Below are 21,867 nucleotides of genomic sequence, written 5' to 3'. Positions count from 1 at the left end.
CTCCATTTGAATATCAATCTACTGTACTTTTCAATTACAAAAACTATATATATTGAATAATGTAAGTAAATAATTTAGCACGCATTATTAAACAAGGTTGTTTCTTTTATTTTTTTTCTACCCTTTTTTGAGTTCTATAAGCCACATATTTTTCTGCCATTTACAGCGGTATGCAGCTTGTGATCCTAAAAGCAAATTCGTAACACCCTATTATTGGCTTATAATAATTGCAAAAATTTTATCCCCAACATTTAAAAAATTAAATAATTTTTGTTATAAATAAGAGAATATTGCATGATATGGTTTCACATGTTCTGGTAATAGCACGACCTAATTTTGCTTGTATTAGTAATGCTTCGAAATGTGCAACGTTCTTTAACTATCCACGGGTGTCACCCAATCATATCATTCTTTCCTTCTCAGAAAAAAGGTTCTAAAAGGGATTTTAATTTTAATTCCAGAATATTCACGGTTCCCAAAATTTTGATTTCAGAATTGGAGACTAACTAACTAAGCTTTGTGCACGAGGTTCAAATCGTACAAAACCCTGACATATTATGTTCTCAAATTAAATTTGGTGCCGACTTACATGGGTAAAATGACTGTTGTTTAATGTGCCTTGTTTACAACAATTTTAGCAGGACATGCTAAAAACGAAAGTGAGACATTTGTTGTGGGACCGAAGTGGTATAATATTTTGGGACAAAAAATTGAAGCATAAGCATACTATAACAAAATATATAGCTCCCTTGCCATAATTACAGTCAGGATTCAAATGAAAACCAATAATCCTGACTAATATGATAAATAATTACAGTCAGGATTCAAATGAAAACCAATAATCCTGACTAATATGATAAAAAAAAACCCAAACTAAAGAAGCAAAAATGAAAGCCAGTACTTTCTAAACAAACAAACAAACTAATCAAATGTAAAAATGAATAGACCAAAAAAATAATTCATGTATAGAGCACACATTCAAACTCAAAGGCCTTTTCAATATCTTTTGCCAAGGATAATGCCAAAGATGATTGAGACAAGAGCCACACCTAAAACGAACTTCAAGTTCAGGCCTGAAGATGCCTCAGTAGTTTGAATCTGTGCATCTGATGCCGGAGCTGAAGTTGCCTCTGGTTTTTTCTTGCTCTTTCTCTTCGAAGGAGTGGCCGCAGAAAGGTCAATTTCCCGCGATTTTATGGTTTCTTCCTTGTGTTCGGAGGTAGCAGCTCTAGCATGCTGCATTATAGTCCGGAGGTGGAAGATTTAATGAGATCAAAAGGATTGAAATGAGCCCAAATGCGGATGCCATAAAGAATAAAAGAATTTTGATCTTGAATAACGATGAGAGAACTTTAAGCAAGGAAAAGATAAGAACTCAATGATTTAAAATGAAAGTTTCGAATCTTTGCAGGAAATTTTATTACCAGTTATGATTTAGAATTAAAAAATGCTTGTCTTTCATAAGTTTAAAGATGGAATGATGTATAATGTTGGATATTATGTAGTGGACATCAGATATATACAATTTTTATGATGGTTTAATATCTAGAATAGTAGTACGATTTACCTCTTCCTTTAACCGTGCTTCTGCAGTAGCTAATTGTCCTTCGGTCTCCTTCAGTCGATTCTGCAGCTCATCCTTCTGGAAAACTTCAGAACTGAGAGCTGAGAGCTTAGCATTCAAGGCATCCTCAAGTTGTACTATAGTTGCTTGGAGTTCCTTGTTCGAGCTTTGGAATTTCTCATTAAGGGAATTGTTCTCTTCCATCACAGAAGATATCTGAAAAACAAAGATGGTCAATCATATAAGTATTATATCAGTTTGCCAAATAGTATATAGTAATATGGTATTAACCTGTGACTGCATTTTTCTGCCTTCAGAAGTGAGTCGCTGAGTCAGCTCTTCAATTTCTTTCCTGGCAGCCTCTAGTTCTTTAACGGTAGCTTCTTTTTCTGATGAAGCAACGGAAAATATTTTATGTAAATCATCTAGCTCGGATCTACAAGAAGTGAGATCCTGAGTGAGTTTTGAGTTTGTTTCAGTTAGCACTTCAATCTCCTTCTTAAACTGACTAGAGCTTCTCTCCAGTTCGCTATCCAAATCCTTAGACTTTGAAAGGATACTTTCAAGCTCTAGTTCGCGGGTTTTCACAAGTGCAGATGCTTCCTGACCCTGTGCTTCGTAAGCTTGAATCTTCTCGTATAGATCCTTTGCTTCCAACTCTCTAAGACTACATTTTTCCAGAGCTTCTTCCAACTGAGCTTCAGCTGCAGAATGAAGTTCAGAGACCTGAGAGTGCTTCTCAGTTAGCTCGGTGATGCTGCTCAAGTGATAAGCAAGCTGCTGTGAGGAGACTTCCCTCTCAGAAACAGTAACATTTAGCTTTTCTTCAAGATCTTGAACCTTCTCACTGAGTTGCACATTCTTTTCAGATAAGAGTGCATTCTCTGAGACGTGCAACTCGGCTTTTCCTTCAACCTCGAGGATCTTCGTTTTCAGGCCTCTTTTGATTTCCTCAGAAGAAGCAAGCTCCAATAAAATCTTTTCAAGCTCATCCCTTGCAATTTCATATTTTTCTGTTGCTTCTGCAAGCTGCACTTGATAACTTTTGACTTGATTTTCGAGATCCTGCACCTTTTCATGCAAGACTTTTGCCTCAGAATCTCTGCTGGAGAAATTGGCAACTGCCTCCTGCATTTTCAGGTCTGCGTCCCTTGATAGTGTTTCATGCGATGACTCAAGTTCTGCACTTCTTGCAGTCACTTTCTCCAACACTTTACTTTGTTGCTCTAGCTGTTCCTCAGCCAGCTTAAGCTTCTCAATAACTTCAATTTCCCTCAATTCAGTTGCTTTTAGATCATTCCCAATGCTTTCCAGCTTCTGCTGTGAGACATTGAGTTCATTCCGCAACATACTCAGTAGATTTTCAGCTTCGGATAGCTCTTCATTTAAGGTTCTTGACGAATCTTTCAAGCTGTAGTTCTCTTCTGTAGTCAAGTTAAAGGAATCAGTTATCTCCTTTTCCTTTTCTGTGGATGCTTGAAGTGCCACCTCTAGGCTTGATGCTTTCAACTGGACTGCCTCAAGTTCGGCTTCAAGTTCAGACACCTTTTGACTGCCTTTCAATGACTCGGTTTCTATATCCTCACATTTCTTCTCTGCCAAACTTATTTGCTCTTCAAGCTCCTTGATCCTATACTTTTCAGTTTCGAGAAGTAACTCGAACTCACTCAACTTGTTTCCAGCATCCAGTGCTTTTGACTCTGATGTCTGGAGCAAACTCTCAAGCTCAATACCAATTGTGTTGGCTCGCCCCTCATGCTCAACACATTTTTCCATGGCATCCTTTAATTCTAACTCGAGCTCAGTGGTACGAGCTGTGGATTTGCTCAGTTCAGACTCCACTTCAACTATTTTGGCCTGAGACTCTTGCAACTGGATGTCGAGTTGTTGCTTCTCCCCTGTTTCCTTCTTCAACTCAGAATCCAGTTCAGATAGTTTCTCAGATAACTCTCTCAACTCCCTTTGATAATCATGGCTTTTCAATTCTTCCAAGTTTAGTAGTTGCTCTAGCTCAACTGTCCTCTGTTCTGCAGCTATACGATTGGTTTCAGATTCACTGAGCTTTGATCTTGCTTCTTCGGCTTCTGCTCTCAAGGCCTCCCGCGTGCTCTCAAGCTCTTGGTTTTTCTGGTTAGCAGTTGTGACAGCATGACCAGACTCAGTGTGAAGCTCTTCGATGGTTTTCAATTTCTGCTCCAGTTCTTTGCTGTTCGCCACTGCTTCTGCTAGAAGCGAATCTGCTTTACAGAAATTCTCATCGGACTGCTGCAACTTGGCCTCGAGGTCATTGCATAACTCCTTCAACTGAACGGAATTATTAGTAAGATCAGAGACAGCATCTTCTAGTGCTTGTTTTTCTTTGCTCAATTTTTCTAGGTCTTCCTGCAAGGCTATCGTCTTTGTTTCCTGGCTTTTCAGCAGTTCTTCAACCTCGGTCTTGGCATTCACAACCTCCTTCAGTTCTGATTGTGAAGCCTCAAGCTGGGATACTTTCAATTGGAGGTTGTCTGTGCTTTCCGTCTGCAAACTCTCGTGTGAAGCAATGTGTTGCTTGGCTGTAGATTCAGCAGCTTTTGCACGTTCCAATTCTTGTGTCATTTCACCAATAAGAGCCTCTTTTGAAGCTAGCCTCTGCTCCACATCTTGCACCTGAGATTTTGAAAGCTCGAATTCTCCCTGAACAGCGGCAAGCTCAGCTGTCACGCTCTTCAGAGCCTCTTCTACTTTCTTGCTCTCATCGATCTTCTCAGACAAGCTTTTCAGCTCAATCTGCAAAGAAGCCATATGATCTTCTGTCTCTTTCGCACTAGATTTTGCCGCCTCAAGCAAGCTCTCGAGTTCCAAGGCCTTCTTTGTCTCCGACTCAGCAAGCAAACCACTTTCCTTGTGCAATTCCTCAAACTTTTGAGCTTCTCCGGATGATAATTGCAACTGGGCCTGAAGCTCCTCAATCTTCTTGCTTGAGGTCTCAAGCTCAAGGCTGAGACGATCAAAGGATTCCTTCACATAAGTGAGCTCCTTGTGCTTGTCTTCGCGACCTTGCATCTCCTCCTGCAATGTTTTGAGCTGCTCCTTGTATCTGTCCTCGGCTTCAGAGCTCTGCTCCAGCAGTTTTTTGTTCTCGAGTTCAAGCTCTTCATAATTCTTCTTGCTTACTTGAAGGAATTCTTCTGTCTGCAAGAGCTTGTCTTTGAGGACCATGTTTTCCGCTCCAGCTTCTTTAACCACATCAGAAATTCTCTTCAGTTCATCTTCAAGCTCTTTAACCTTCTCTTGAGCCTCTAGCAACTCCCTAGTTGCTTCCTTGTTGCTGCTATCCACAGGTTTTTCTTCTGAGACAGAATCTGTCTCAGGGGCATGAGAGCGATCCTTCACATCCAAAGACTCTTTCTCCACCTTGACAAATTCTCCTTCCATGGTTGTTTCTTCGTCCTTCTTTCCTTCCTCTGTTTTGCACTCTTTGTTCTCTTCAATTATCTGAAGTGGAATGCAAAACATAAATAATTAAACCGAGCTTATATTTGATGGTTCAGCTTGGTCCATTCACAGTCCTAGCTGCCATGATCATTCCACGAAATTGCAAATTTTACCTTAACGGGGATGCCATTGCTCTCTGCTCCCTCGGCCAACTTTGCAACTGGGATTTCCTGACTTGCAAGCGCCTCCTCTGCCATGACTAGATGAAAGGCACCTTAATCTATAAAAGCCATAAGAGGAAGAAGACAAAGAGTTACTATAATATCAAACTGATTCCTGTTCTTTGTCAATTCCCAACGGTCACATACAAAAATTAAAACGCTGTATGCTTCGGTTACTTAAATAATTTTTGGTGACTAAAATTAATACATGAAGTCCATAAAAGTTCTTGTACTAAAATATTCATAATCTGTTGAGTGATGGAGAATGGCATGATTGGCATCACAAATTGCTGTCCTATACAAGTCTACAACGAAGACATAAAATTATTTTGGTAAGTAAAATACTCATAAGCTGCTGAGGTTATGGAGAATGGAGTAGTTTTGAAGTATCCAGTAAGATTTAGAAGATTGAAAATATATTACTATCTTGTGGAGTATTATTAATTACAAAAGCAACTCAAGGCAAAACTAAATCTTTAAAGGAAGAAAGTTATTTAAGACAAAAGATGTGCAATGGAAAGAATTAAATGAAATAACATAAGTATGGATATGAGTCACTATACTTTCCAACAAAGGTATGGCCCAGCAAAAAGTAACCATGGGTCAAAATTGTTTCAGCCATGAAAATGCGAGCACACCAACCTTCCAAAAAGATTCCACTTTAGTTAATGTTTATTTTCCTAAATATTTGCCGGAAAAAAAATCCTTTTTTATTTGAGGTTTTTAAAATATAAAAGCGTGTATAATTACTCCAATCTTGAACAAAGCTACTAGTAAATGGCTGTCGCAACGCACAACTCTTTCCTCAATCTAACAAAAAGAAAAAACTAAATACTTGGTCTCATATTCTTTTCAACTTTCAAGTTGTCGCTGACAAACACAATCACACGACACGGAAACTTGAAATGGCTGCTCATAAAACAATGGGCGATTATTAAGGGGTTGCAATACCAGCACCGCAAAATGATCAATTTTACTAGTTTGAATGCTATTAATTTACAAATACTGACTAGTACTACTAGTTAATATCAATAGTTTTTTCGTCACTAAGTCAACTATTTCGATCTATATTCATTGTATGCTGCTTCAGCTTTTACATAAAAAAGAAAAATAAATTCAAAAGCACAGAATAAACAAAAAATCAATAAAATAAAGTGATGGCTGTGTAGCATGACTAAACAGTAAACGAGTAAACGACACGCACTTTAATTCAAAACGGCATCTTCGCCAATTCCGCCTCATCATTTTTGGTACATGTAAGGTCATTTTAATATCAATTCCAGCTGTATATTCTCTCTCCGAAAACAATTAAATCTCATCCCACTACTAAGTTTACAGTTAAAAAGACTTGAATATCGAAATCAGTAATATAATCCTCATTAATTAATTCCGATCATATCGCCAGAATCACAGTAAAGCTCAAAACATTGGGGAAAACATCGCGTGTACACATAAACGACCGATGCGTATCTAATCAAGCAAAAACCGCTCGAAATCGCGATTATTCGATACGATCGGAGAAAGCTAACACAGATTTCAGATTGCAGCAAGCCGCATCAGATCAGAATGACAGATATCAAAGCGCTCGACACCAGCAACGAAGCATACATACATAAATATATCATCGATCAGCAAAAAATCAGAGAAGAAGCATATACACGCAATAAAAAAACATAAGCGGATCAAGTGGTGAAAATGAGAGGAGAGAAGCTTGCCTGAGAGAGGTGGTGAGCTGATCTCGGTGCGCTGTCTTTGTTGAGAGAGAGAGAGAGAGAGAGAGAGAGAGAGAGGGTTTTAGAGTGGTGTTTGGAAAGAAATATTTGAGATTGAAAATTTGGAATTAACAGTGATAAAGGAAGGTGGAGCGGGCTGGGGTTATATTATATGGATAATCTAATATTGGAGTGTTTGTATAGAATTGAATTTGGTTAGTGAATTTTCACATATTATTGTGACATGTTATTGAAAGATTAGATTTTTATAATAAAGTGATAGTAATTCTTTTGTTAAGGCTTTGGGTTTGTTTAAATAAAAGAATTGTTATGCTAATATATTTTTGGTGTAATACGAGTTTTAATAAAAAAAAAAATAGATAGTGTGTTACGTGAATGCAGATATAATTATGGAAAATTAGGTTAAATTAGATATTAAAAAATGTTCTAAAAAGGGAGGTTCAGAAATATGTAGGAGTACATTATTTTGAGATATAATCAAAATGAAAATATATGGAGTATTGTATTTTTGGGGTTTTAATAAGTCATCCTAAAAAGTAAAATAAGCGAGCATATGACAGGTGCAATCATAGTTTATAAGCGTGCACTCTTTTGTAATTGGTAGTATATAAAATTTGTGGAGGTATGCTTAAATTATTTATACTATAATCAAATTATTGTGTTGTCATAACACAAATAGCTAGCCAAAAAGAAAATATACTAAAAACAAAAAAAAAATGTGAATGTCGAAGGACTCAATGTTCTTGAAAAAAAGCCCCCACCCCCCAACCCACAACACACACACACACACACACACACAAAAAGAACTTAGAAATAGGGTCTTTATTTTACTATTTATGCAAAGTGTATTTGCCTATATTTTGCAAAAATATTAAAATGTTTGTCATACTATGGGAAAAAGTGAAAAGATCTCTACATATTGGGATTGGGAGTATTAGATTTAGGAAATGTAAGATTTTTTAATCTTAATTGAATTGAAAGATAATTAGGTTCGGACTATATGATAGTGATTAATACTAATATTGTCTCAAATTTAAGGAATTTTAAAGCATTAGTATGTAGGTGCATTTAATTTTTGAAATGCTATAGGTTTTAGGTGATTACGATAACTTTATTATTTTATATAGTGACAATTAAAGTATACAAACCTTTCCATTTACTTGATAATTCATGGTGTTTTTATTGTGATTTCATTAAATCTTGAAAATTAAGATGAGTATAGTTTACTTGTATAAGAATTCAATATAGTAATTTTTAAATTACTATTATTTCTTTTCGTTTTATTTCATTTTTCATCAACTTACTATACTTTTTAGTTTTTACTGTCATGATAGTACAATATATATGACCATAAATTCTTTAAAGTATACGTAGTGTTTCGTAGTTATAATTTAAATTGTATATAAGTAGTAGTACTATTATTTTTTATTGGTGGTGGCCACAATTGGCCGACCAAATCGTCCAAGATCACACATTGTGTTGTCACACTTGAATACTTGATAAAGACATTAATTATTCAATTTCTCCCGATTAATGCAATTATAAAAATTAAACAATGTTAAACCTATATTTATTTGAAATTAAATTCCAGCACATACGACATGTAGCTAGTAATCCCAAAAATGGAGATTAATTTGATCGATTCTATAAAAAACAACAATTTTTTTAAAGCAATAGATAAATTAACAAAACTCAATCGATTTATGATTTTATGCCAACAACTAACATTAGTAACATCTACATGAATAAAAGATCTACATAACCATGATAGGAAAAATATTTTATTTAAACAGAAAACGATAAACTGAGTACTGCTTTATTCTTTTAACACCTATCAAGAGTCGTAGTAAATTATATTAATCAAAATAAATTAATTTTGATTATCATATTTTACCTACCTCAGTCCTATGCTATTATTGTCTTCCTATTAATTAAAAATATCACTAATCTGTCAGCTAGGTGAGTATTTGACTTCAAACAAGCAAATTCCACAAAATTAATGCTATGGAATATTATTAGTTGAATTATTCATTTAAAGTAGGGATGATGGAGTTTGAGTTGACCCAATATATTATGATTCATCGAACCGAACCGAATCGAACCGAACCATATCAAATTGAGTAATAGTCATTTAAATTATAAAATATGATGGACCTGATTCCGAGCCAGTCGCCAAATATTGGACCCACACAATTCTGAATCGGGCTGATATTGATTGGGCTGGCCCAAATATTGGATCCACATCATGACTCGATTATGTTGACAGCTCTACATGTAGGGGAAAAGACACATTCACCCTCCAATTATATATATATATATATATATATGGATGAACGTTATCTATTACCATTGTTGGCCTTGTCTTAGATTTTAGTATTATCCATATTAATTAAAAGAAATGGATGGACTTCAGCAAATAGGTCTACCGGTTTTGGGAATTGTTGCAGCTGCTGCTCTTACATTTTATGTAGTTAGTTTTTCTGAGATCAGAGAGGTAGGTACACACACACACACACACACACACACACTCTCTTTACTTACTGATTTATTGTATAATTAACTCTTGTTTATAATGTTGAATGTTGTTGTCAGAAATCGTTGAGGGACTTTGAAGATTATGAAGCGAATGGTAAGTTCAAGTCCTCCTTGAGTTCTAGAGAGAGAAGAGCTAGGAGAAAGGCTGAGAAGGATTCCAAATCTTCATAATTTATTTCTATGCTTACATTCCTTTTTCTTCATCTAATACACTATTTATTGATTGTATGAGAAGCATTTGAGACTCTTTTTTAATCTCTGTTTTATTTATTGCTTCTTAGTTATTTAATTGATTTTGTGTATTACAGTACTATATTCTAGTTATTTTAACTTGATATTTAATGCCATATCATGCTTTCCTAAATCGTACGTTTAATAGTTTGTTTTTCACATAAAATCTATAAAATTAAATAATCTATAAAAGGGAATTTGATATTTTGCAAAATTTTACTAAGTAGTCCATGATTTTTAAAAAAACGTAGTTTAATACTTATATACTTCGTGTACTTTTTGGAGTTAAATTTAGTTGTTAATAAAAAAAGAAGTTCTGTTTTATTCTTGAAATGCCAACAATATTATTACACAACTATAGACCTTGTTTTATATAATAACAAAGCTAAAAGTAAATTGCAATTAGAGGACTATATAATGATATAAACATAGATTTCAATCCCATATTCAACAGAAACAAGCAAAGTTTTCACCATTATCAATATTTTTCTTATAATCAAATCATTTATTTCCTCTTAGACTTGAGCTCTGCCACCCTTTCTTCTGTAGCTTTGAGGGCCTCTCCATATATCTCTATCAGCTGCAAAAATGAAGCAAAATTCATTAAAATCTGAAATAAAGAGCTCAAATTTCATGAATGCAAAAAGGAATGATAATAAAGAGCTCAAATTATTTTCTTGCAAGGTTTCTAAGTGTGTGTGTGTTTCAAGAGACACAGAGACTATTCAATCAAGTGTACATGAATGTCACATTGCCTTACCTTATCAACTTCTTGAGGAGTGATGATAAATGGAGGAGACATCATGATAATGTCACCAGCAACGCGTACTAACATGCCCCGTTTCTCACACTGCGCTCCAAAATAAGCTCCGACACCTGAGATTATACAGTACGAGGTAGCTCAGAACGTTGGAATGTAGCATAGACAGTACCGATGTTTCTGTTTAAACGTTCACCAAAAGAACACGAGAGATCATACCCCACTCAGCAGGAAAAGGGTCGTTAGGGGATTTGTTATCCGTGAATTCCGTCCCAAGAATCAATCCCATCCCACGTATCTTCAGGACAAGGGACGTCAGTGATGAGCAAACAGAGACCATGACATACATAAATATAGATTAGATACACGAAACCATACCTCACCAACAATGGGACTACCCGAAAACGCTTTCAGACCTTCTTGAAATTTAGGGGCTATTTTGTTTACTTGCTCAACTATATTTCTCTCCCTGCACAATTTTGACAAATAGCATTAGAAAATGTCTATGTAAAGATTCAAAACCGCGATGCCTAAATCTATTTTCACGAATTCGTTCTTCGTGTGTTTCAGGGCAAGAACGAAAGATACTTCGTCGCCATTTGGTCGTTTGGGGTTCAAAAGATTGGCTAATTACTGCAAATATCAATTTCCTCAAATTTTCAAACTTTTAAAAGTTGTAAATATTATGCCGTTTCATATGTCGAACGACGTTTTAGGGTACGCATTAACCCTAAAATGATCGGGCATTTGTATCAATGGATATCAGATTTTAATGGAGAAGGTAAAGAACATACTTGTAGATCTTGAGTGCTTCAAGTGCAACGGCACATGACACAGGATGTCCGGAGTAAGTAAATCCGTGGGAGAAAGAACCTTCAAACACAAAACCATGTCAAGGCCACTCGATTATATGCATATAATATCTAACGATCAAGTAAATGTTCGTACGAACCAAGTTTATTGCTCTGAGAGTATATGACATCGGAGATTTCGGGGCTGACAAGAACAGCTCCGATAGGCATGTAAGCAGAAGAGAGCGCCTGTTCAATATCAAAAGCAAGGAATATTAAGCGAATACAGAACTAGCAAACAGTTCTTGCATATTTTTGCCGTGACACGAACCTTTGCTATAGAGACGAGATCAGGCTTGATGCCGTACTTATCACTACCAAACATTGTCCCGATCCTTCCAAATGCACATATCACCTCATCAGCAATAAAGAGAATATCGTATTTCTTTAAGACCGCTTGAACCTGCAAATATGCAAAAACAAAAGTTAACACGTTACCTTTACTGTGAATTGGAATATAACAGCGCACAAGGGCACGATTATGTAAAAAAGAAAAGTTCACCTTGTCGAAGTACGTTGCAGGAGGAGGTATCACGCCACCAGCCCCCATAACTGGTTCTGCTATGAAAGCAGCAATCTGTAAAATATAGATTACGCATTGTTTAATTAGGGGAGAAATGGAAAATCGATGATCTGACATTGATATCTAATAAGTATGAGTTTACCGTGTCAGGGCCTTCTTTGAGGATGAGGTTTTCCAAATTCTTGGCCAACCTGGTCGAGAACTCCTCCTCTGACTCACCTAGAAAGTGTTATTTGGTTCTTGAGAAAACATGTTGTTTGAAACAGCAGATTATATAGTAATCAATAAAGGAGTGCTTCACAACCTTGTTGGTGAAAGCGCCAATAATGAGGGCAGTCGGTATGTAGAATAAATGGAGCCGGTAGATCAAATTTCTGGTGTAGAGCAGGCAGACTGTCGGAAATGATTACATTGTTTGATTAGCATTTCTCACTGCATATAAATGATGATTATAACTGTGTAATCTCGAAGGAAACGAACATACCCAGAAAGACTGGCTGCTATAAGTGTCGAGCCATGGTATCTGCCAAGAAAGGAGATGTAAAGAAGGAAAAAAGTAAGCGTATAGAGAGTGTACTATAGCAATGTTTGAAATGAATCGTTAGTTCGTTACGATTTTGATCGAGCAATGAACTTCTTCTTGTTCGGTCTCCCGAGGGCATTGTTGTAATACCAAACCAACTTCACCTACAAGACAAGGAAAAACAGAAAATTATTTTAAATTATAATTATTCCCATCCAGAAAGATGGAGATGAAAGTCGAACCCCAAGATCGAAACCTGTGTATCATTGGCTTCTGATCCACTATTCGTGAAGAAGGCCTTGGCCATTTTTTTGGCTGTGAACATCTCCAAAAGTTCACTTGCTAGATCCTGCATTCAAAGAGAAATATAAATGAGGGCGTCCCGATTTTCTAAATTCCAGCATGCTGAAAGGGTGGATTTCGTCTTACCAAAGAAGGTTTTGTGGTACGGTTCCAAAATGAGTGGTAAAATGGCAGGGTGTTTAGTTGTTTCGTCGCAGCTTCAACAAGACGAGGCTCGTTACCACCTACAAGAATGCCAGAGCATGGATACAGTGAAATACACGACAATTGCACTGTCCAAGTGCTATACAATGAATTTCAAACTGATTAATAATTGAGAAAAAAAATTCAAGATCATCGAACTCAAAAAAAAAGTGTATGATGCTAAGGCACTTTGTTAAGTGTGCGTTTACAGGCAAAATTGCAGTTCGTCAACAACCAAAATGGCATGTGTGCACACGCACAAATATAAGTATAGATTAGTTGACGATGAAGTGCAACACATTTGGACAGGTAAGCAGAGGACATTCGGACGAAAGAATAATCAATCATTCAAGATGATTGAGCTTAGCAGATAGCCAAAACTGAAAAATCGAGAAGCAGCTACAGAATAGTTAATATAGTCAAGTATTCTTAAGGGAGTGTGAATACCAAGAGCAGTGCACCATAGACCAGCGAGAGAATCGAGATACTTTTTTCCGTTAATGTCATACACATAGGACCCCTAAATCAAACAATAAAAATCATCATAATTAAAACTTGGAAATAATGTGAACGAAATTGAAATGTTGGGAGCGGCTTCAATTACAATACCTCTGACTTTGCGATTACTAGAGGGTGCACGTCTGTAGACTGCCATCCAGCCGTAAAGGGCGCCAGCATATCATGTCCCTTAAACCTAAGAATGCCAAGAGTTAGTTTGATGGGATAGGGAGCCATTTCTTATCGGTGCGAACAGACAAACAAAGAAGGTGGATGCAAAGAAACTAAGAATGTATAAGAGAAAAAAAGGTGCATACTCTTTATCGTCAATTGATGGAACATCCTTCTGCACAGATGCCTCCGTACCATACCATTTTGTAGCTGTAGAAGCCCGAACTAAATCTTTCTGTAGAATTTGACGTGCTGAAACATCTTTAAGGTTGTAGCCAGCCTGTTGTAATGCAGGTTACACATCAGAAACCAAATTTAAAGCCATCAAAGCAGAGATTTTCTTCCTTCAATTCCAAAATCCTAATCTATGGTGCATCCGAAGTTTCTGTAGGTAATCATACTAATAAAACACACAAAACATCGTTTTCAGAAACGTAAATTGCAAAGTAGAGCTTGCTGTGATTGTTCATTGGGATCATTGGAGACCAAATCACTTGCGAGAATTGGCTGACAATTCACTCAGTCTGTTAACCAAAAAGTAAACCGAGCCTAGCCAATCAAGCTTTTACTTGTTGGCCTTAGAATCGAAAAAAAAATTGCATCTCTTCTCTGATTTACACACAGAGGATAAATGTAGGAAACATTACAGGCTGCAGCAAACTCTACTTCGAAGAGTTAAGATAACAAAATTGAACAGATAAAATGTATGAACAAAAAGCAATCGACATTAAGGTTTCTCAATCCACATAAACTCAGTTTTTCACTGTCAATATACAAGTACAGTACTATTAGTTGAATTTTCTATTGCTTCTTCTTGAGTCATGACCAATGTTTTATCACTTGAGACATTGAATGAGCTACAAATACACACACCTAAAATCAACATGAAACAAAATACTACAGTAGAGAATCTGCAATCCTAAAACAAAATTAGAACCAAATTTATTAGTCCAAGTAAAAGATCAACGTTTTCCAAGAAACAAGAATGTCAAAACTATTCACCACTTTTTACTGCATCCCAACTTTAAGGAATTGACCAAAACAATCAAGAAAGTAAAAAGATTGAATTTTTATCCACCATATAAGTCATTCTCACCCCCCTCCCACCCACCCCAAGCAAGATTAAGATATTTTGGCACCCTAATTAGCGAAAATCAAATTGAAGTAGACTCCGTCAACAGTGAATTTGAATCCATGGAGAAGCAAGGGTTATCCGTATTCAGTAAAAGAAATTGTTGAAGTGGGATTGGAACCTGGGTGGCGTTTCTGAGAGTTGATTGAAGGAGGCGATACATCTTGCCTCGATCTTTTTAGGGAAAATCAATCTGAGCTAGTGAATGTTTGTTGAGTGCTGGGGAAAAGAAGCATGCAGACAAGAGTTAGTGCGTTTGTTGAGAGAGAGAGAGAGTGAGGATTGACGGAGATTGAACTCGTATATAGCAAACCCAATTACTCAGCTCCACATGGACCATCACAATGCCGTCAAGTCGTAAATCTGGGAGAATTTGATCTTGCTTTCCTCGAAGACACGCTTATCCACAAAAATATTACAAATTGCCAAAAAAAACCAATAAATTTGCTTAATCTCATCATGTTTTAAAAATGACAGATTATATGTTTGTTCTTCTAAATAAGGGTATATGAATAATTATTGTAGAATGTATAATACTCCCTCCGTTCCTTGTTAATAGAGGCATTTCTTTTCGGCACGGAGTTTAAAAATAGTGTGTTAGATGGATGGTGAAAAAGTAAGAAAAAATAAAGTAAGAGAGATGAAGAGAGAATAAAGTAAAAGGGAGAATTACTTTTTGTCAAAAATAAAAATGACTCAATTAACTTGGAACTTCCCGAAATAAAAAAATGACTCTATTAACATGGAACGGAGGGAGTACTATTTAATATTTTTCCCAGGATGTGATTTGTAGATGATTGATTAATGTTGGGTAGTTATAAATTAAAACGATCTACATCAACTATGGAGTACATCATTTGGCTTTTGTTGAGAGTAGATAAGTCAAATTTGGCCACCTTATTTTGTATAGCTATCAAGGCTGTGATGAAATAACTAGATGAGATTGAACTGATACGAGATTATTAATTACATAAATAATATTCCTATTTTTCCATAAAAATATTTCATTTTTATTATTCATGTACGCCCGACGTATATCATTATAGCTTACCATTAATGTGGGTCTCACGATAAACACTATTTTAATTATATTTCTTCTTATCTCTTTTATTTTATTAATTATGCATTAATTATCATGTCATCTTAATTTTTTTTTGGAACCGATGGAATATTGATAGTCGCTTAAAGCATTTGCCATTTGGGCCCGAAAGCACTGGGGCTCAAAAAGAGTGTAAGAGATCTATTATGGTGTCATAAGACAACATACCCATTAAAATATCGGGTCTTTCTCTTCTCCGTTTCTAAGTTAGAAAATTACCACTACTAAATAAATTGTTGAATACATATTTATTTATTAAAAATAATCTCTTATTTATCTATCATTGTTTTTATAGTCTACAAAAATTTATCTACCTGCCACAAGTCCAATACTCGGCCAAAATAGATAGTTATGCCTCAATTTTCAAAATAAAATCCTTACAATCATTTTTCTCAACCATAAATTATTGGATTATAATACTCACATAAATAGAGATAAAAACAAATTTGCTAAGGTTAATTGACTCATTTGTTTCTCTTCTATTTAAAGGTTCATACTATTTCTCTTTCTCACTTTAATCTCTTCATTTTATTTCATAATTTAACTTCAAAATATTTTTTTTAATTCTTATGCCAAAAAAAATGCCTCAGTTAACTAGGAAAAGGAGGAAGTATTTTTCCCAATAAACAATTGCAAAACTAAAATAGTGTGCGTATGATTTTACGAAATAAAGTTCTTAGAGCATCCGCAATGGCGGACTTCTGCGCGGAATTCTCTCGGACGTCCCGGAATTCCGTCGCGGACGTCCGCCATTAGGCGTGCCCGCCATGGATACGGAATTGGGCTGAGGACGTCGCAGGTCCGCGGCATAAAGCGGAATTCCGCGGGGACGTCCGCCATTGCGTCGACTCCCGCGGAATTCCGCTTTATTTATTTTTTTGTAATGTCTATATATACCGCCAGTTGAACTTCGTTTCATTTCGCACCACTTGTTTTAACAAGTTTCTCTCTCTCTAAATTTCTTTTATATAATAGTAATGGCTGGAAATGGTAGTGGTAGTGGTAGTGGCCATCATGAAGACGTAATGGCTCTGATTTGGGCACGTGTGCGGGAGGCCGCGGCGAGGGAGGAACAAGAGGCCTCGGCGCCGGCGGTGCCTCGACCCATCCACAGTCGCACTATAGTACCTCGCGACCACCTCGCTGCCCACCGTCGGTTGTACGAGGACTACTTTGCGCCGGAGCCACGGTTTGGGGAGACCCTATTCCGACGACGGTTTAGGATGTAACGGCCGCTGTTTATGCGTATCGTTGGCGCTTTGGAGCATCGATACGGGTTTTTCAGGGTGCGGGAGGATGCAGCGGGTAAACCCGGCCACACACCGATTCAGAAGTGCACTGCCGCACTTAGGCAGTTGGCGTACGGAGGTGCGGCGGACATGTTCGACGAGTACCTCCACATCGGCGAGTCGACAACCCGCGACTGCCTGAAGTATTTTTGTCAGGGCGTTAGGGAGATATTCAGAGATAAGTATCTTCGGAAGCCTACCCCCGAAGATTGTCAGGCTCTGCTGGATATGCACGGGGCTCAGCACGGCTTCCCGGGGATGCTGGGCAACATAGATTGTATGCACTGGGAGTGGAAGAACTACCCCGCTGCATGGAAAGAGATGTACACTACCGGTTTCAAGGCCAAGAATCCCACGATGATCCTTGAAGCGGTAGCTGACTACCTGTAACACCCCTTACCCGATTAATTTAATAATCGAATAAGTGATGTCACCTCTTGGTACAAATCCCGACTTAACAGAAAATCCTTGATTCTTTTTTTTATACAAAGATGTATCATTTTCCTTTACTTGGCAAACGGAAAAATTGCTATATAACGTCTGAAGTTAGACCATAAACCTATTTCCAAAAGTCTATATATATTTATACAACCTGGATAACGAAGTAAATGAAACGTCCGAACTATATTACACTTTCTATACATGCCACATCTAGCATATCCGAAAGAATTTTCTGAACACAAAAAGGTTGGCTAGTGACCCGACTTGAGCAGCTGTACATCGAAAGAGATAATCTGCAGGGGAAAAGAAAGAGGTGAGCTTCAACAAGCCCAGTAGTATACTCAACATTAGAGCCTAATTTCCGGAGTTAAGTAAACATTATAAAACCTATGTGTTTACAATATTAACCCTTGAATATTCTCCAGAACCAACATTCTCATAACCATATACATATTAAAATAACCAACAATAAAAGTCTGACCTTTATATAGTCCTCCCTTGATTTCCTGGGACTTACTCAAGGCATAATCATATAATCTCATAGTATACCAACAAACATGATCAATTATCAGTAGCTAGTGTCGAGCAACATCATAACTTCATACAACGTCAAATCATGTCAAACAGTGTCAGATTCACCCTTTTTGCATCAGAGGATTATTAGCATCACATAATATCGTTTTTCACATCACATATCATCGCCTTGATCATATAATGTCATATACAGATCTTGGCATTCACTATCTTGGCATAAGCATAAGCATATAGTTTTCACATATCTTGGCATTCACTATCGTGTAGCACTTTATATCATATAATCACACCAACGCATATACAGATCACCACAGTTTCACGTATCCAAACACATATGACAAAACATGCTCTCACGTACCAGATTTATCAGAGTTATAACAGAGGTTTCACACAATCACATATCATAAAAAAAACATAGCGATCACCATTGTTCTCGCATATCAGAACCAATATAGCCCCATTAAGTGCTTAGTGACAAACTAGGGTACGCGGACCAGATCAGAAACAGAATCAGATACAGACGCGGCCATGGTCCTCGAGAGGACGCCGCACAGACCACCCATTAGGGTGCAGACAGATAATCCCGGGAACAGACCACCCATAGGGTGTATATCAGACAGATAACAGACGATCAGATAGTGGCCCATCAGATAACAGACGATCCTCGCTTCGGTTATCCAGAAGACGAAAGATCACAAATAATGCAGCGCTGCTATCCTATGGCATGCCAATTGTACCCACAGAATACACTCAAGCACGGGGCGTAAACACAATCAAATATACTTTATATCTGACAATTTCCGACATACACGTCAACGTATACAGATCAGACATCATCACAGATAGATCAGACATCTTCACATGTAAATCATATAAGTATACATTTCATAGGCATGTATCATTTATCTCATTTGCTTTCCAGCCACATTTATATTCATTTCACACCATATCATATCAAGTAAACAGATAAATTTCAATTCTATCAATATCATCACATATCCAATGTTCACATATTTCACGTCATAAGCAAAATATATAGATCACATAATATATCACCGATTAACACACTATATATTCTATATGCAATCACGTAAACTTAATTCAGGAATTAAGACCTAATGTAAAATATACTACCTCAAAATCCAAAATGCCGTACTAGGTCACTTTACTCACTCGCCTTCTCCTTGCCCGTGCTATCCCTCGGGCCAGGATTACCTTTCAATAAATAATTCTTATCAACACAACACCAAAAATAACTTAAGCAATGAACAAGTTCTCTTTAGTTACTTCTTTTGCACGGAGTATAAGAGGTCAAGCCCTATGCCAAAAGAAGCCCCTTGGTGTCTAGTTTAATTTTAAAACAAAGTTCTCTCAAAATTCCCAAGTAGGTTGGGAGATATGGCCATTTTCCCACTGTCTATCACTACCTGACAGGTTTTGGCAGCTGTGTTTGGAGATTTTCTAAAAATAGTAAATGACATCCAAATCAGTTGAAATTTTACAAAGAGCTCCCCAACACATCAAGGTTCATGCAGAAAATTTGAAAATACAATTTGCAACACCTTAAGGGTGTCGAAAACTTCAAAACCAGCAGCTGAAAACAGCAAAATATACCCAAACTTAGCTGAACAGCGCAGTCCCCTTTCAAAATTCATTATAAATTCAATTCGATTCGGATGAAGCTGAATTTTGGCCACATAGCAGAAGACACATAAAAGTATGTTCAGTTAAAATTTCGCAAGAAAAAGAGATCGTTTACTTGGTTAAACTGGAGTTGACAAATTCGGCCAGAACATGACACAAAAGGCTATCTCCTTTGTTTCTTTCACCACAACCACTTATACAAATTCACTCCCAGCAACTAATTAGGAGCCACAACAAGCATAATAATATGAAATCCCCAATTTCAGATTGAGGGCTAAAAATTCCCACTTTCCCATACACAACCAAAAGCAAAAATCTTGAACTCAAAACCACAAACATTAACTTAAGAAGTGAGATAATCAAAGAGGAGTTCAATTTCTACCTTAAATTGAAAGAAATGAGTCTGGGTAAACAAAGCTTTAACCTTGTAATCTCTCAATGGAGGTCGGAGAAGATGAGGAGGATAAACTTTGAGCAAAGAGGGGAAACTGAACTGCTGGCAGCTAAACTCGCCGGCGGCGATCAACGGTTGTTTTAGGTGAAACACAGAAGAATTTGTGAGGGGAGGAAAGTCTGATTCCTTTCAAACGTTGTGTGTATGCGTGTGTTTAGTAAGAGAGTTGAGAGAGATCGTCGTGTGTAGAGGAATGGCGGTGTGTCAGTAAAGGTGTAGAAAATGTGAGGGAGATGACTCCCGTAAATTCCAGAAGGGAGAAGGGAGAATAGGTATAAAAATCTTAATCACATTTAATCTTTTTCTTATTCTTTATTTCCTTTTTTTTCTTTTCTTTTATACTTTCTATATTTCTAATAAAAAACACCACACAAACAAATAATTCACATAATAAGAAACTATCTACACACTTCTAGAATTTAATTTATTTACGACTTCCGACGCATTTGAACTAATTAAATTTTTTTTTGAAAATTCGGGGCGTTACACTACCGGTTGTGGATATGGCATGCCTATTTTGGAGTAGCCGGGTCGAACAACGACATCAACGTCCTCCAGTTGTCGCCCCTTTTCAACGACCAGTGCATGGGCGTCGGTCCGGCCGTCAACTTCGTCGCCAACGGCAACCAGCACAACATGGGCTATTATTTGGCGGATGGGATACCCGATGTGGCCCATCTTTGTGAAGACGATCAGATGCCCAACGGATGTGAAGAAGGTATACTTTGCGCAACGTCATGAGGCAGCGCGCAAGGATGTGGAGCGGGCATTTGGTGTTCTCCAGGCTCGATGGCGGCAGTGAAGGGTCCATCACGGCTGTGGTACGTTGACAGCGTCGCCGACATCATGTACGCATGTATTATCATGCACAACATGATCGTCGAAGATGAAGGTCCAGCACTGACCGATTGGGCCAATGATGATGCTGATGCTGCGGGTCCAAGCCATGGCGTGGCCACTAGCAATGTACGCATGGAGATTCCCCATGACGACGTCGATCGAGTCCGTGCATTTGCCGACATGCGCCAAAAACAAGCCTACGTTCGACTCCACAATGATATTATTGAAGAAGTGTGGCAGCGTAGGGGTCGTCGTTGATGTACTCCCTCCGTCCCACATAATTTGACCTAGTTTTCCATTTTGGGTCGTCCCACATAATTTGACCCATTTCACTTTTACCATTTTTGGTAGTGGACCCCACATTCCACTAACTCATTCCTACTCACATTTAATTATAAAACTAATATATAAAAGTAGGAACCACATTCCACTAACTTTTTCAACTCACTTTCCATTAAATTTCTTAAAACCCGTGCCCGGTCAAATTGTCCCAAATTATGTGGGACGGAGGGGTAGTTTTTAATTATTGAAATGTATTTTTTTTTATTTGGTGAAATGTACTTTTCTTAATTTAATGGATTTTTTCCTTATTTTCGTCGAAATTTTAATTACGTAAATTGTTTACTTTCGGAAATTGTTTAATTTGTGAATTTGTAATTTTTTTTAATATGGGAATTCCATCGGGAATTCCGCAGGGGAATTCCGCCACTGCAGTCCGTATGACGTGGCAGTGCAGTGGGAAGTCCTTATGACGTGGCAAGATGTGTTTTTAGGAATTCCACTTGGAATTCCGCCGGGACATCCGCACCAGTGCGGATGCCCTTATATTTAATTTTTTCTAATTATAGATAAATGGAATAATTATATATACAGAGGAAGCAAATAAATAAGTGTGTGTGTTGTGTGCTGTGTGGAAGAAAA

General features: G+C 37.3%; 2 protein-coding genes and 1 long non-coding RNA gene across 5 annotated transcripts; all 3 read right to left on the bottom strand.

Moving 5' to 3' along the window:
- Window positions 1–724: 724 nt before the first annotated feature.
- Window positions 725–7,057, bottom strand: LOC121753800 (myosin-11-like). The gene is made up of 5 exons (XM_042149060.1): window positions 6,918–7,057; window positions 5,155–5,261; window positions 1,856–5,041; window positions 1,568–1,780; window positions 725–1,236 (listed from the first exon to the last, which is right to left on the bottom strand). Exons 2-5 carry the CDS (start codon window positions 5,236–5,238, stop codon window positions 997–999), a joined length of 3,723 nt encoding a protein of 1,240 aa, XP_042004994.1. The 5' UTR covers window positions 5,239–5,261; window positions 6,918–7,057; the 3' UTR covers window positions 725–996.
- Window positions 7,058–10,112: 3,055 nt separating this feature from the next.
- On the bottom strand, window positions 10,113–15,083 carry LOC121753609 (gamma aminobutyrate transaminase 1, mitochondrial-like). Of its 2 annotated transcripts, XM_042148828.1 has the most exons (19): window positions 14,959–15,083; window positions 14,767–14,864; window positions 13,660–13,793; window positions 13,454–13,538; window positions 13,292–13,364; window positions 12,788–12,885; window positions 12,615–12,707; window positions 12,449–12,522; window positions 12,320–12,358; window positions 12,140–12,228; window positions 11,978–12,054; window positions 11,815–11,889; window positions 11,584–11,715; window positions 11,414–11,501; window positions 11,256–11,334; window positions 10,840–10,930; window positions 10,681–10,759; window positions 10,462–10,577; window positions 10,113–10,281 (listed from the first exon to the last, which is right to left on the bottom strand). In XM_042148828.1, exons 2-19 carry the CDS (start codon window positions 14,806–14,808, stop codon window positions 10,207–10,209), a joined length of 1,539 nt encoding a protein of 512 aa, XP_042004762.1. In that variant the 5' UTR covers window positions 14,809–14,864; window positions 14,959–15,083; the 3' UTR covers window positions 10,113–10,206. The 2 variants fall into 2 exon arrangements, with proteins under 2 accessions (XP_042004762.1, XP_042004761.1); XM_042148827.1 differs by lacking the exon at window positions 14,959–15,083 and having other exon boundaries at window positions 14,767–14,934.
- Window positions 15,084–17,508: 2,425 nt separating this feature from the next.
- On the bottom strand, window positions 17,509–20,383 carry LOC121756513. Of its 2 annotated transcripts, XR_006040955.1 has the most exons (3): window positions 20,035–20,383; window positions 19,143–19,223; window positions 17,509–17,767 (listed from the first exon to the last, which is right to left on the bottom strand). It is a non-coding gene; the product is annotated as an uncharacterized LOC121756513 (long non-coding RNA). The 2 variants fall into 2 exon arrangements; XR_006040954.1 differs by having other exon boundaries at window positions 19,143–20,383.
- Window positions 20,384–21,867: the final 1,484 nt, after the last annotated feature.

The sequence above is a fragment of the Salvia splendens genome, chromosome 11, assembly GCF_004379255.2.
Source record: "Salvia splendens isolate huo1 chromosome 11, SspV2, whole genome shotgun sequence".
Lineage (NCBI taxonomy): Eukaryota > Viridiplantae > Streptophyta > Magnoliopsida > Lamiales > Lamiaceae > Salvia > Salvia splendens.
The sequence above is the reverse complement of the archived record's forward strand: the minus strand, read 5'-3'. Positions and strand labels throughout refer to the sequence as shown.